The sequence below is a fragment of the Pezoporus wallicus genome, unplaced genomic scaffold (genome assembly GCF_028554395.1).
Source record: "Pezoporus wallicus isolate ANWC-B61680 ecotype Strahan unplaced genomic scaffold, APGP_CSIRO_Pwel_v1 contig_3876, whole genome shotgun sequence".
NCBI lineage: Eukaryota > Metazoa > Chordata > Aves > Psittaciformes > Psittacidae > Pezoporus > Pezoporus wallicus.
The window spans coordinates 632,317-648,801 of record NW_026636085.1 but is presented as its reverse complement, the minus strand read 5'-3'; the positions used below and the strand labels follow the sequence as shown (position 1 = coordinate 648,801).

The following is a 16,485-nucleotide window of genomic DNA, read 5'->3' as shown; positions in this document are numbered from 1 at the left end:
GATTTGATTTGTAGTTAGCTGTCCAAGCCATATGTCAAAATATATGCATGGATGCATGTGCAACTGTCCATTTCCTGTATGTGTCACTAGGATTATGAGTTCTAAACATCATAAAGCAAAAGATGAAAGAGTAGTTGGATATGCTCTGAGAAATGTCATTTCACCTGAGTCATCTACTAGGATGATACAAAGAAGCAAGGGTCATATTTCACATTTATGAACATCAAGCCGATTGACATGTGCCAGCAGATGAAGACATCTAGTTCCTACCAGACAAGTGGAAAACAATGGTTAAACAAATAATATGAGTTAAGAGCACTGTCTGTTAATATATTCTGGCAAACTTTGTACTGCACTGGGAAACATTTCCAGTCCATTGTTTTTTAGAGCTCAAAAAACTGTCTGAAGCAGCCACATGAGCAAGGAGGTATATGCTATGAAGCTGTTTACTAAGGAAAGACAATGAGAAGCCAGATACAGGAATAACTACTTTTTAAGTATCTGTATATTTTGTTAGATTGGCCAGGGTATCCCACAAGGATAGCTATTACCCAACTAAGCTCTGAGTGCGAAATCCTTTTCTATACAAGAAGTCAAGATAAGGTTTGTGCGCCAATTCTTCTTCAGTGAAGTAGAATATAAAAGTTGTTTGTTGTTTTTTTTTTTTCCTAGATGTCTACATTAAGCTGAAATCCACAGTAAAAAATTCTAAGTGCCATTGATTGAATTAGCTGTTTTGGCTCTCAAGCTTTGACATTATTCCACAGCAACTGCAAAACAAAGACTGTTGAATTAAGTGAAAGAATAAAGTCAGTTGTTAACAGGAACAAAAGCTAAAATCAGCTATGTTGTACTTACAGTTTATTGTTCATCTAACGTGAGCCAGTTGTGCATGTAACTACAGATGCTTCCAGCTAGAGATTGCCATTAGCAGAGTTGTTTACTGTAATCAACTTTCAGTTCTTTTATTTTCTAAATATTCTGTAATTAATGTTTGGAACAACTACGATCCTGATACCAGACAGATCCTTGCAAACACTCATTTGGCTTTCACGGTTATTGCAGACAAACTTGCCGAGTCATTGATTTATATATGGCAGTAGATGGCTTAATTATAAGACAAGAGCTTTTGAAGTATTTAGTAGGCAGAGGAAGGAGCCAGGGAACCTAGCTGGGCATTGCGGCATTGTTGAGAGCATCCTTTGCAATTTGATCAATTACATTAAAGAATCTAGAGGGCAAATGTAAAAGGTATTGTTTGAAGAAGGGACTTCATGATACATGATCTCAAATTGGGTGCTGTCAAAATTTGCCAAAGAACTCCGCACAATGACCATCCAATGCACTAAGAGTCTAAATCAAATGGAATTAAACATTTCCATATGTGGAAAAGGTAGAAACTATGCTTGTATTAAAATGAATCCTTGCTTTTGTAAAGCCAGCAATGTCGATGTTACTTTGGTTGAATCGTCTGCTGATAAGTCCAGAGGAGGATGACACAGATGCTCAAAGGGCTGGAGTGTCTCTCCTATGAAGACAGTCTGAGAGAGTTGGGCTTGTTCAGCCTGGAGAAGAGAAGACTCCAAGAAGACCTTAGAGCAGCTTCCAGTGCCTAAAGGGAGCTACAGGAAGCTTGAGAGGGGTTTTATACAAGGGCTTGTAGGGATAGGATAAGGAGGAATGGCTTTAGGCATTAAGATTAGATATTAGGAAGAAATTCTTCACTATGAGGTGGTGAGGCACTGGCACAGATTGCCCAGAGAAGCTGTGGCTGCCCAATGCCTGACATCGTTCAAGGCCAGGTTGGACATGGCTGTGAGCAACCTGCTCTAGTGGAAGGTGTCCCTGCCCGTGGCAGGGGGTTGGAACCAGATGAGCTTTAAGGTCCCTTCCAGCCCAAACCATTCTATGATTCTGTGACCTGGTGGCATAATTTCTAAAGTAAAGATGCTGTCGACACAGATCTTACTTCAAGTGCTGGTTTAGCTGCCACAGAGCAATCACTGGTAGTCAAGATCTTTGAGATGTTCTCTTCTCTGTTTGTGTGAGCAGTTTTAAATGTGCTGCTGGATAGGCAATACCGTGGTGGAGCGGAACAGCCAACTTCCATAGCTGGAGTCAGAGAAAATTCTATTCTTTCCTTGACAGACAGCAGCTCCCTGGGGCAGGGATTATAATGAATGGAAGCATATCACACAATTACAGGATCACAGGGTTGGAGGAGAATTGGGCAGGTCTCTATTCTAAACTCCTCTCAAAGCAGGGTGAGCTGCAAGGTCAGAACAGGTTGGACAGAGCTTTATTGAGTACAGTCTTGAAAATCTCCAAGGATGGAGACCGCATAACCTCCCTGCAACATATTCTAGTGCTTCACTGCCCTTCTGATGGAAAAGCTTTTCCTTATATCCAGACAGAACCTCTTTGTTATTTCAGTTTATGATTGTTGTTTCTCATCCTCCTGTCATGTGCCACTGAAGAGGCTGGCTCTGTCTTCTTGAGAAACTTCCTGTGCATGCTGGAAGGTATAATTTGGTTTATGTTCCATGCACAGCCCTTTACTCTCTCTGCCCCACTGAGTACATTCCTCCTGTAGGAGAAAGGGTCAAAGTTTGCAAGCTGAACTTGCCAGCTGCCAGCAGTGTAAACTTTCTTTTAGCTGGAATCTGATCATGGACTTCTGAAGTTCAAGATAACAGAGACACTGACTCAAAGCATCAAAATACACTACCCTCTTAATCTGGTAGTCAGATAGCTGCTGAGGCTGTGAGTTCTGAGGGACTGTGCAACTGGCAGAGTCAGGAGGAAACCACTGATTTGCAATTGTGTTTGAGCATTCCCAGTTACCATTTCTCCTCCAAGAGCTGCTTTTACCACAAACTAAACCCCTCTGAACTCTCCAGCCACAAGTTCACCCTTCAGTCAAACAGCAGGTCAAGCAGCACGACAGTGGCATATCTTTCTTACAGCAGATATTAACCTTTGGGGAATGGTTGATGAGCAGCTACAACCTACAATTTACAAACCCTGGCATTTTTGTGTATATTATATATTTTTATATATTGTTGGTATTGCCAATTGGCTGCATAGCATAACTATGCATTCAGCACAGAAACGCAAGCTTGTTTTGCATTGAGCATATGCATCCTTGCCATTTTTGAAGCTTTTCTAGTCTATGAGGGATATCTATAGAAATATATATATATATGGTGGGTTTTATCTAAGTAGAATATATAGCAAGTTCTGCTAGCTTCAGCTGAACTTCACTCTTGTTTTCACTCTCAACACAAGCAATTCTCACCCCTCCTGAGCTCAATATGAGGCCCGTGCAGTAACTGTTTTCTTGCTAGTTTTAAAAATGATATTAATTTGAAGAAGTACTGTCTATTTAATGGTAAGCACTATTAGGTACTATTAAGTAATTATTAATATCAATCAATATTAATTAATTTATATTAAGTAATAATATTAATTAAGAAGAAGTATTGTGTATTGTATGGTTTGTTTGTGGTTTAGACCTTTTTTTGCAGTTTTGTCACCTGGTCTAAGGTAAGAAGTCCCTTTTCTAAGTAGACTTATAGGGGTTTTTTTTTTGCATAGTTTTTGTGACTAAGGATTGGTTTTATCTCTCATCAGCCTCAAGTCTTAACTTTGATTAAACTTAGACTAAAATGGGCATTTTCAATATAAGTCTTAACTTTGATTAAACTTAGACTAAAATGGGCATTTTCAATATTGGAGGAAATACCCAGCTATTATCAGAGAAGCAGTCATGGCAGTATCTCACTGGTAATATCTTAGTTCTAGCAGGAAAAGCTCCATGTAAATCAATAAGGTGACAAATGGATGTTGCTTTAATTTGGCCGGGAAGCAACTCAAAGAGAGATGAGTCTTATGAGAGACTGATTGTCTTAACAGCTCTGAGCTCTCTCCATGGCTGCTAAGTGAGATGTTCAGTAACAGCTGAGAGTGAGATGAGGTTTGTCTTGGAGCAGCTTTTTCCACCTCCTCACAGATGTGATTTGCATTCCAGGCATACTGTACTTCAGATCTCACAGTGTCAGGCTCATTTGGCTCTTGCTCCAGCTATTCCAAGGAGCATTTGTCAGACATGATACTGCAACTTTGGCTTTGTGATTTAGTAATGCGGCCATGTCCCAGGACTCGGGAAACCGTGAACATGCAGGATAGATACAGCATTCCTTATGATGCATATATTGTAAGTGTTAGAACCAGCAAAGGGCAGAAATAAAGGGGGTACAAAAACAAAAAAAGAAGGGAAAAAGAAACAAATGTTAAAGAGGACCCCATCTTCCAGCCCAGGCACTGAGGGATGTGGAAGCTGGTATAGAGGAGGCACTGTTACCAAGTCAATACTTACATTTTGCCTGGGTGAGTGGTATTTGTATAGCCTTTATATGCTGTTTTTCTCCTTTCTCCACAAGAACTATGTCAATGAGATAGCTCAGGGGTAATCTGGAACATATCAGCAGGGAATTTTAAAAATTTATGTATAAAATAAATATGATCCAACAAAAATTCTTGTGTAGTAATGTCACTCCTTACACTGGCCTCCAGAGTGTAGCAAGCTGATTCATAGAATAGAACACAATAATTTGGGTTGAAGGGCACCACCAAAGGTCATACAGTCAAACCTCCCCTGCACTGGGCAGGGACATCTTCAACTAATCTGGTTGCTCAGAGCCATGCCCAGCCTGGCGTTGAGTGTCTCCAGGGATGGGGCATCCACCACCTCCATGGGCAACCTGTGCCAGTGGTTTACCACTCTCATTATGAAATATCTCTACCTTGTATCTAGTCTGAATCTACCTTTTAGTTTAAAACCATTACCTCTTGTCTTACTGCAACAGGGCCTACTAAAAAGTCTACCGCTTTAGGTACTGAAAGCTGCTCTAAGGTCTCCCCAGAGACCTCCTCTTCCCCTTCCTCTTCCCCTTCCTCTTCCCCTTCCTCTTCCTCTTCCTCTTCCTCTTCCTCTTCTTCTCCAGCTGAACAAGACCAGCTCTCTCAGCCTGTCTTCATAGGAGAGCTTCTCCAGCCCTCTAATCATCTTTGTGGCCTCTTCTGGACTCACTTCAACACATCCATGGAAGAAGCACTAAGTAGTCCCTTATTAAGCTAAAAGAGAAGAATAAATGTTTCAAGAATTTAGGACTGGAAAGAATACAGGAATTCCAATTTATGAAAACACAAGGCTTCACAATGTGGCTTTATTCAACACTGGAGTAGGACTATAGCCATTTGTGAGAAGGAGACCAACCTGCTTTAAAACAGTGGCAGAGTTGCTAGGTAATCTGATCAAGCAATACATAGGTGAAGTTCATTGCTTTTATATACTTGATGAAGAGCATGGACTTGAATATGACAGGATGAGTCTGCAGAACTGATTTATGAAGACTGTCACTTTCTTTCCCAGTGAATAATTCACTTGTTTATAAGCCCCCAAAATCAGCCCAGATCAGCCAGTAACTTGAGCACCTCAACCTAGTTAGAATAAGTGTCTTTTTACAGGGACTTCACTTTCTGATTGTAATGTTTTAACTCTGTGGCTCTTCCAAATAGCAGACTTCTCTGCCATTGGTATCAAACTCCCACTCTTGCTCTGGTGCGTGTGAGCCACCAGACAGCCAAGGAAACACGAAGAAACTGCTTCAACATTGCCATCAATGCATGGATCAGTCCAGGGCACCCCAGATCTCTGTTCTTTTTCACACACTCAGTGCTGCCAGCTCCAAACTTTACAAAAATGATAGTTATTGTCATCAGCCTAAGACAGGATCCAAAAGCACAAAATTAAGAATAGGTCTGGCACCAAAGCAGGACAGGCCTGGTATAAACGCTTTCCTGTGTTGGTTTGCTTTGGCTAGAGGTCTTGGGCACTCCACAAGCTCACAAATGGCACTGGGTATTCATCTGTTAGGAACCGAACACTCTCTGCAGAATAATTCACGTGTTTAAAGTTAGGTGCTTAGTGCACTTTAGATATCCTATGGTGTCTGTCCTCATCACAGGAGCCCTCCTATATATTGCAGCTCTGTGGCAGAGGAGTCAGGAGTGAAGTAAAGCTGGAGAAAAAAGGGTGAGGTGTAGGAGAAGATGTTTTAATTTTTGTCTTTGTTTCTCGCTACCCGAGTCTGTTTTAATTTGTAATAAATTAAACTATTTTCCCCTAATTATAGTCTGGTTTGCCTATGATGGTGGTTGGCAAGTGATGTCCCTGCCTTTACCTCAATCCATGAGCTTTTTCATCTTATTTCCTGCCTCTGTCCCGTCGTGGAGTGCATGTGATTCAAGGCATACTGTGTGTTGTACTTGCATTTAAATGGAATATAATATGCTCCACCAATGGTCCATGCACGAATTGTAAGAACATGCCAGAGCTAATAACTGGTAGTACTAAGACTGTATTTTAAGTGGTAAAAGGCTCTTGGTTGCTGCTGTTGTTCAACCTCAGCACCGTGGATGCCCTTATCACTTTAAAAAACCACAGGCACAGAAATAAACCTATTTCATACTTTCTCACTGTTGCTATTCTTACCTTCTTCCTCCACTGATGTTATCATCATGTGAGGTCTAATTTAGATAGCAATCTCCAAAAGCCCTGTCACTTTACCGTCTATTATATGCCAGTCCTACACCTGTAGTGCTATATAAATGTTAATAATACATCAATATGCTCATTCTTTAGGAGGTCTGTAGGTGGAATTCCATCTGGTTTGTAGATGTCAAGTGAGTTGTTGGTGTGAAAAGTCCTTGCTGTTCAGAATTTGTGATGGCTTATGAGCAGCTGGGAAATGACAGAAACTGGACGTGTTTATCATCTGAATGTGGACATCCAGCTGTATGCTTAAGACTCTGGCTGTGACTGGTGCTGAGCACCCAAGTGGTGTAGCTCTTCGCTAGTCTCTAAAAAGCCCTTACTGAAGTAATTAGGACACCAGCAGGGAGTGATGTGCAGGGCTGAGCTAAACTTGTACAAAGTACAATGATTCTATGAAAATATCTTGACTCTTCCCTGGGCTGCACTTGTGCCCTTTGCTATGAGATACTGATAGATTTAGCTGAATTAGACTAGGAAAACGTGATCCTAAGAACCTTGTAATACAAAGCATAAAAGGCTGGAGAATACAGGATAAAATCTTGCAGCTTTTCCCATCTGTAAATTGAATATGTCTGAAATTGTCCTCATTGCCTAATCCAAATTGTATTCTGAGCTGCACTACGTATTCATCACTTGCCAAGGATTAATGTAACCATGGATTACAAAGGGGAGCAATTCAGTGCTTCCTTGGTAAAGAGAAAAGAAGTTTTCTATTCCTCCGTTTAATTTCCTGGCTGCTTTCACTGGAACAAATACTGATTGTCATTAAGCCTGCAACAGGAACTTTCAAAACCAGAAAATCTTGATAATAGGAATTAGCCTTTAAAATAGTACTTTTGCATTGCTTGCTGCACAGTCTAGATGCATATCAGATACACAGACACACACAAGCTCTCTTGTGGGGCAAGACTAAGAAACTCAAGTGTTTCTTGCACTCAGAAACACCATAACATCATCATTCAATGATTTAGGCAGGTTAGGCAGAACGAGAGCTGAGAAACACAGAAGCCTGGGGCAGCCTTGGGGCTGAGGGCAGGAAGAGGAGGAGGAAAAGGAGGAGGAGGAAGGCTGCTGCTTGCCTGCCCTCCTCTCAGCCTGCAAAGCAGCGGTCCACCGGAGCCCATATGCCCAGAAGCAAGGCATGGACCCTATGCACATGGCTCAGCTGCCCTGGGCTGCTGGGCTGTTTCTTGCTGGGGTTTCTTGCGGGTGAGTACAAAGACATAGGGGCTCAGCCTGCAGCCATTGCCCTCTAACAGATACTTACATGCAACGTGATTAACCTCTGTCAGGGAGCTTTTACTGCTTGTTAGGGATGTTGTAAAATACTCATCATGCTGTTTTCTAAGAGGTAATCCTCTCGAGCAGTTTGGGCTTTAGGAGTGAGGAGTATACTGGCTGTGTGCTTCAGCCCAAGACGAAGCCTGGTAAACTGACAACTTCCCATAATGGGCAGTCAGACATTCAAAGAGGAGATTGATGGAAGAATTTGAGGCTTGTGTGACAGCAAAACTTCCAGGGTTTTCTTTTTAAATTTGTATTTCCTGTTTTTCTACTGAAGATCTATTTAAATGCTCTTATTCTGTTGCTATTTTAGCAGCAGAAGAGGAGGAGTTTTGACTGACAGCCAAGAGCGGAGTTGCTGAAGCTGTCACCATGTACAATGAACTTTACTAGCACATTAGACTCTTTTCTGCAGTCACTTTCAGCATCTGATTTTAAGTCTGCATCTGTCCTTTTTAAACTTGTGTTGTAGCACACACCTAAGGCTAAAGCATGAAATAAAAATCCATAAGGTCTAATAAGTATAAAAAAAACATTAGTTTGACTTAGTAGGTCCCTGAGCTGCAAATTTCTGATGCTTGTGCTATTCTTATACATTTCCCTGAACATCATCTTCTAGCCAAGCTGCAAAACAGGATACTAAGCGAGATGGACCTTTGGTCTGATCCAGTATCACTGCTATGTTCAGAGTGTTGCTGCAATTGCATTTAAGCCTAACGGGTAATACCTGTTGTGCACACTTGGGTTTATGATGATGATTTTTCCAGTTTGAGATTTTCTAGCTATAAGAATAACTTGATTTGTTCGGTTTTCTTAAAAGAGAAATTAATAAGTTGAGATACTCTCTCCTTTAAGATCTATGGCTACTGAAAAATTATTAACTTCTTAAAAATGACCTGGGTCACAGTTAACTTTATTCCTCTAATTATTAAATAGACTAACCCCACCTTTCCTCAAACCTGTAACTGTTATAATGCTGTCAGATGGCTGTTGAGTCCTAGACACATATTTTTATACATATGTATATATTTAAAGATGGGAATTTCATTATGAGTGCCAGGAGTTCAGTCCTCACACTATGAACAGTTAACTGAGAATCTGTATAGTTTAGAATTAATGACAGATTAATCTGCCTTAAAAAGGGAACACATTTACCAGAGATACAGGGTGTGCTCTTTTAATTAGGTCACTGTTCTTGCAATTCCATCAATGAAGTGTATTTTGCTTTTCTGCTTCACTTCTCTGTTTGAGCCAGCAAACACTGGCAGAGGGTGCTCTAAGCCCTGTGCATACGGAGACTGTTCAGTACTTCAGGTAGCACATGGACTCAGCTACATGAGGGCTGGGGGTTCTTGCTAAGCAGGAAGCTTTTCAAATGTGTTTCAGGATGGTTCACAAAACCAACAGAAAAAAGCCCCAACTCTTCAGATGCCCATCAAAACATGAGAAAGAAGCTTGTGGCTGAAATGAAAGTAGAAAACATCAAGCAATTCCTTCGGTAAGCCCTGTGCACCTTGAGTTTTGAATAGCTTTAGCAGTCACAAAAGCCAGAAAGTGATAGTATCAGCTCCAAGGAAGAGCCTCTGAAAGCAGAGTGCTTTGGAAGTATTTGGTTTGTACAGAATGTCTGGGGAAAGGAGAAGTGACAGACTTACAACCCTTTTGCTCCCCCCATTTTTGAAGGTACCTTGTTGTACTGTTCACTGTTCTCCCCTCGAGCTGCACAACTGCCAGTGCTTATCTTCTGTTTTTACTGTTTTTCCATAGTCTTGATTTAATGCAGTACATGTCTGGTTTTAACCCACAAGTGTCTGAAGCTTTAACATGAGATAATTACTTTCTCTCAGACTGAGGTGATTTTACTGTATTTGGGGAACACTGTTTCCTATTAATACATTTGATTGATAGTCTCTCCAGTATCACCCTAAATCTTAAGTTTGAGCAGCTAAGTCTAAGTAGAAAATTACTATATTAGATATGAAGCATAAAAATTGTTTCAAAGTTTGCATGGAGCTGAGTTGGAGGTATGCATACACCTAATAATTCTTTTAGCGTGTCCATATTGGATGATGTGCTGTAATTGGGTGCTCAAGATCCCAGTATACCCTGTCTTCTACAGAGGGAAAAACATATTCACACAAAAAGTAAGCAAATGCAATCTCTGGTGAGTAATATATTGGTATGCAGCATGTAAGTCAGCAGCTGTATCATAAACATCACAGAATTTACTGACAAATTTGATTGATGTCCATTTAGTCTAAACCCAGAAGGTTTAATTTCTAACAGCAATTAACTTTTCAACTCTATAAGCCTTATTTTGTATTTGTTGCTCTCAGTAGGTTGGAGAATTATGTTTGAGTGACAGTCTAGGCAACATAGAGATTGATGACAGCATGAAATAGCTCTGCAATTATGCTAAAGTTTCTTGGCCATAGGGTATTAATGCTATCTGGTGTTTCTGCTTGCTTTGACACTGGGCCAAATGCTTCATATTCTGGAATTTTTATCCTAAATTCAAATAAAAAGCAGGAATTGCAGAAAAATTATATTAATACATTATCAAAAAATTTTTTTTAAAAGCACAAAAAATGAACTTGAAGTATTTTGATCCATATTCTTAGTTTTTCAGGTTACTAAATCTGCTTTTATCAAGTGAGGAAAACAAATTATGAGTCTCGGATAATGCAGACACATTGGCGTTAGCATTGAATCATAGGTTGGGAAAGGATGAAACTGTTTGGAAGTGAAAAATGGAACAAAGGGATCATGTGGTGTTCAGCATATTTTTCCTGATGCATATGTAGTATTTAAACTGGAGTACTTCAGGAATTAAAAGGTGCTTAAAATATTCTAGTGACTTGAAGTGCAAAAAGTAGACAAGCAATGAGCTTTGGCAAGGACATAACTGCAGAGATTAAAGAGAGAGAAAACAGCAGAGCAGAAGGTGGTGGTCTGCTTAGAGAATCTAGATGCACTCAAATGCAGGGGACGGGGGGAAAAGACCTGGGTGTCTGGTCCAAGACTGCTGTGTGTGAGAGGTTCTGGTGATTAAAGAGATCCCCGGTAGCTGAGAAAGGCTCATGTTGTGCTCCTCTTTCAGCAAGGCAAGAAAGACAACCTGGGGCTGGTCAGCTTCTTTTCAGTCCCTGGAGGGGTGACCAAACATCCTTCTGGAATCTGTTTCCAATGCATGAAAGACACAAGGATAGTTAGGAACAGGCAGCACTTATTTGCTATTTGTTTATGTGATCAGCATGATCAGCTGTAAGGAAATGTCTGGCCATATGGATGAGCGGAGACCTTGCAGTGGCTGTGGCATCCTGAGCTGGATCAAGGCTTTGGACATGTCTCTTGCAACATTCTCATTTGGAAGCTGAGGAAGTGCAAACTGAAGAACAAGCTGCTACATAGGTTGAAAATAGATAGGTTGAGGTACTAATCATGGTATTTGGTACCATGTACTTAATGATGGTACCAAGGTAATTAATGATAGCTGACATCCCTGGGGCATCCATTAGCAAGTAGCCTGATGGAAATTCAAAGGTGATGCTTAGTATCTGGCTGACTGATGGGTGTTCATTACAACTCCTGTGCAGTGAGCGAAACAGATTGCAGACAGATTTCTGTCGGGCAGCCCAGAGGCGCTGAGTATTGTTTCTGACTATTTGTCACCATCATGTGTTATAGCTGATCTGGATGTAAACGTTGTTGAGAAGGCTTTTATTAGTTAGGCTTTTGGTTGAGATGGAAAAAAAGAACAAATCTGTGGAGGTAATTTGACATAATAATTTTCAAGTTAAACTTATTAGTGCATGTTATGCCAGCAATGTACAATCATGTTATCCCATACCCGACTTATTTGGAAGGCTCCTTTCTGAATATTTAGCTTTCCTGTATCTTTTTCTGCTCCTTGCATACTGTTCATATTCTTTGCTGACTGTCCTTGACACTGATTTTCAATGCTTGTGTGGATGTGGTTATTTCTGTTACGCAGAGAAGGCTTCATCTGACTTACCTGAAGGCCTCAGGGATAAACCTATGCTCTGACTACATTTTGTGCTGATGTTAATGCAGACTCTGATAAACAATCATGTTCTACAGCTCAGACTTCAACTAGGAGAACTTAACTGTTTATTCATGTGGCTTGAAGATAAGCTTTATGCATGGTGATCACAGTTCACTATTGTGCCTCTTTGCATTTGCTGCTTACTAGCAATTTTCTGTTTTATTCTAGCTCCTTTACCAAGCTGCCTCACCTCGCAGGAACCGAACAGAATCTTCTTCTTGCCAAACAAATTCAAGGCCAGTGGAAAGAATTTGGCCTGGATTCAGCAGAACTCGTTCATTATGATGTGCTTCTTTCATACCCAAATGAAAGCCAGCCAAACTACATCTCAGTAATTGATGATCAAGGGAATGAGGTGATGTTTTTAATGATTGAACTATATTTATAAGACTTCTTTAAAGAAACAGTGTCCTCTTCTCCCAGGTACTCATTCCAGCATGTGCTTTATAGTATGATAATAATATAATATGACAAAAAATCCAGTGCAAAGGAAACTCATATGTAGAAATGGTTTTCCAGATCGTGCAGCAGGACAGCAAAGTGACTGAAGTCTCAGTGCTGAAGTTAGAGAGTGGATGTGTGGCAAGGCTGCAATTAACACCAATAAACCATAAGGTGCAAAAATGTCCACACTAGTTCAGCATAAGCATACTTCTAGGCCAATATCCTGTTTCTATACACAGACTTAAGCGGATGCATAGGCAAGTTTAAGAACAAGAAAATGCATTTAAGGCATGCAATTCTTCCAGCGTGGGGCTGTTTTCTGCTCAGGGGTTCTCTGAGCCTGATGCAATTAGTCTCTCATTAGACCTGTTTTCCAAGTGTTTAATCAGTTAGTATCCCTTGTTAGACCTCTCTTCCAAGTACATATCCAAACCCTGCTTGACCAATTCTTGCTTCCACTGCATGCTGAGGTAAGGAATCTTACATTTTATACACAAAATACATTTTTTTCATTTATATTTTTATATTACTTTTTATTTATTACAAAATATACATTTTAGTGCAATAATATAAAGATACTATCCATTGTACAAAGTACTGCCTTGTTCCATTTGCTCTGAACCTGATCCTTCTGGCTTCCTAAATTATCTCCTAAGTTCATGTTGGAAGCAATAACAAACAGCCAGTCCTATAGTCACCCTCTCCATTTTGTACACACAAGGAATACAGCAGATGTAAAATCTGACAAGGATCCTGAGCAAGGAGAGGAGATGGGACTGCTAGAGAAGCATCATGGCTCATAGGTAGGGGTGAAGAGCCCTGGCTGTAACTAAGGAATGGTCCCGCTTGGGTGTGATGTGAATTTAAAGGGTGAAAGAATAGAGAAGTTCCTCCAGAATAACAGTCTCTCAGCTATAATCTCACGAGGTGACAAAGAATGGACATGAACCTCGAGGCAGCAAGGCATGTTACAATGAATAGTAAGAAAAGGCAGCACATTTAACAGAAGCGTAAGTAGCAAAGAGGTGAATAGTAATAATGATGAGAGTAATCACAAAATATATCATGAAGGCATGGATGAGCTAAGTGTCATTTTCTTGTCACCACCTCTTGGCAGTTTCCAGCTGCCTCTTTGCTTAGGTTCAGGCAGTGACTGATGAGCATCTTCTGACAAGTGATCTATCCCCCTGTATTCATATTTGCATTCCGTTATGAAAGTTCAGCTATGTATCCCTACCTGGTTTTATGTTTGAACTTAGGTGTGCTAGCTGGATTTGTGTTTTTTGTGAGCGATTTATGGCAACTAGCATGCCATTTGCAATAACCAAGCTTAGTGTACAAACTTGTGCCTGGAGGTAGAGTGTTTGACCAAAGACTTCCATTCTTTATTGATAGGTTTTCAATACATCATTGTTTGAACCACCTCCACATGGGTATGAAAATGTTACTGATATACTACCACCATATAATGCTTTTTCAGCACAAGGAATGCCAGAGGTAAGAAAAAAAGCTATGTAAGAGTATTATCAGTTGAAGTATTTTGTGAAATGCTGGGATAGGTGGCTCCAACTTCTCAAGATGTTTCTTGTAGTAGTTTTAATTAGCCATTAGTATAAGAGAACACTTCAGGACAGCTAGGGCACATATTGTGCTAAGGTTAGAAGTATCCTATTACTAAAAAAAGCTTTCTCAAATTGCTAGAACTCTGAATCACAAAGGTGAAAAGCTTTTATCTTTATAGAAAATGTTGGATACATCTCAGATTGCTCCACATTACTCAATGATACGTAGAGGACTTGGGAAAGTCTTGCATAGAAATAGAAACATATAAATCCATTTGGAAGATATTTTGGATTAAATGAATGTCTTCAAAGGCTACAGAAGTCCCTCACTTAATCAGATAATTCATTATGGAGGAACCTGTCAGGGACAGAATTGCATAAATGAATAAAATTATATAATAGTGTTTGTGTACACAAAGAATGCCACTATTTTTTCACAGCCCAGAAGTTTGTCAGTTTAGCAAAGTACATTGGTTTAGTTTCCAGCCTCATTTTATAGAGCTGCTGTGAAATACAGGTTAATATAGAAAAGTGAGGAGTTGGAGCCAACGTTTCCTATAGATTACAGGTATCTTTTGCTATTGTTTTTATGGGCATTAGATCTCATTTATCGAAATGTAAAAAAGCCACCAAAACCCCCACTATATGGTACCTAGTAGATAAAAGTGTATTCCTGAAAACAGATATTTTGTCTGTTGAATGACCAGTTGTCATGCAACTGCTTTTCTTTCCTGTGCAGGCAGATCTGGTTTATGTGAATTATGGTCGTACTGAAGACTTTTTTAAGCTGGAGCGTGAAATGGGAATTAACTGTACAGGAAAGATTGTCATTGCCAGATACGGGAAGATCTTCAGAGGGAACAAAGTAAGGGTTGTGCTTTATTTTTCCCTCTCTGGGTCAGACACTGCTCATGGTAGAGCCGGTGGGAGTTAATGGGAGCTCTAAGTTGGAACACAGGAGCAGAAGGAAGCCTGCAATGCACCCATCATGACTGCATTCTAAGAATAACTTCCAACACAATAAAAGCAGCTGAATGTATTAATCTCCTGTGACTGAGATGACTGCAAACTCCTTAGGCAGATCTTGCAAGAGATTAGTTTAGGGAACTAAGTAAGTAAAGTAGTGTACAGAGCCAAGGCTTTGAATACTTTTCATCCATAGAACTGCAGTATTTTGAAGAAATAAGTGTTTGTCAAGGAGTCAGATGCACAGAGATTAAATAACTAATTCTTCCAACTTCAGATGACAACTCTGACACAACTGCTGACAGTGGGACAGTGGGGATAGTGGTCAGGTTTTGTGCCCCAGTTTATGTCCTGTGCTTAATTTTATAGCCTGGAGCTGTGACTGAAGATGTGACACAAATAACGAAATACTGTGTTTTGTTCTTCTGATGGGTCTGTGCTCATTTTCACTCTTCCACATATACAACTTGTAAAGCTACATCCCCATGGGAATAAATTGGCACATTCGGATTTATTACTGCATTAAAAGGAAATAATTTCACAGGTTAAAAATGCCATATTAGCAGGAGCCCAAGGGGTCATACTTTATTCAGACCCTGCTGACTACTGTGCCCCAGGAGTAGAGGCTTATCCAGATGGCTGGAACCTTCCAGGTGGAGGAGCCCAGCGTGGGAATGTGTTAAACCTGAATGGAGCTGGGGACCCTTTAACACCAGGTTATCCTGCAAAAGGTGAGTGAAAGATCTGTACCCTGGGCCACCACTTTATAAACTGGTGCTGAAAGTTATTGTGGCACAAGAAATTCAGCTATTTTCATAACCATGTCATTTCAACTGGTTGCTTTTGAGTTAGGCAGGAAAAGTAAGTTTTAAAGAAAATCTCTTTGTATGATCCAAGCCTTGTAACTTGTAGAAAAGCAGGACATGTGGGTTTATAGACTGAAGTAACAGAAAATGGCTGAGAATTTATAGCCATTTTTAAATATCTGTATTTCTCAAGAGGATTCATTTAAACTAAATTACAGTCTACCATCAAAGAAGAGTAATAGCTTTGCTTGGAGGTATGTTTCCTTGATGATCCTAAATTCCAAGCAGGAAAACAGTTTGAAATCTTCTTTACAGGGAGTATTATTCCTGTGGTAAAAATAACAGTAGCCTGGAGTCTTTCAAATCTTGGCATCATGTGCTTCTTTTCTCCTTGTAGGCATCCTGAATTCAGGCTGAACTAAGATGCCCACCAGTCCTGCCTGCTGATGGGATGGGAATACAGGGGTGCTTCTGGAAAGCTCAATGGCTCCTGTGACCATTGTTTAAACCCATTACCCCCTTGTCTATCAATACAGTCTCTAATGAAGAGTCCCTCTCCAGCATCCCTATAGGCCCCTTCAGATACTGGAAGGCTGCTAGGAGGTCTCCACGCAGCCTTCTCTTCTCCAGGCTGAACAACTTTCTCAGCCTATCTTCATATGGGAGGTGTTCCAGTCCCCTGATCATCCTCGTGGCCCTCCTCTAATAATATGTAATAATATGGATGGACAGCAAATC

The 16,485-nt window shown here is 40.4% G+C and overlaps 1 protein-coding gene across 2 annotated transcripts in view; it reads left to right on the top strand.

Annotated features, from left to right (window-relative positions):
- The first annotated feature begins 7,601 nt into the window (after window positions 1-7,601).
- LOC130593677 (N-acetylated-alpha-linked acidic dipeptidase 2-like) overlaps window positions 7,602-16,485 on the top strand; it is a 31,418-nt gene continuing 22,534 nt past the window's right edge. Inside the window, exons 1-6 of one of the 2 annotated variants that reach the window (XM_057399016.1) lie at window positions 7,602-7,828; window positions 9,290-9,401; window positions 12,138-12,324; window positions 13,809-13,910; window positions 14,715-14,840; window positions 15,486-15,672. In XM_057399016.1, coding sequence (XP_057254999.1) covers window positions 7,744-7,828; window positions 9,290-9,401; window positions 12,138-12,324; window positions 13,809-13,910; window positions 14,715-14,840; window positions 15,486-15,672 — 799 coding nt within the window. In that variant the 5' untranslated portion in view covers window positions 7,602-7,743. The remainder of the gene's footprint in view (window positions 7,829-9,289; window positions 9,402-12,137; window positions 12,325-13,808; window positions 13,911-14,714; window positions 14,841-15,485; window positions 15,673-16,485) is intronic. The other variant, XM_057399015.1, reaches the window with a different exon arrangement.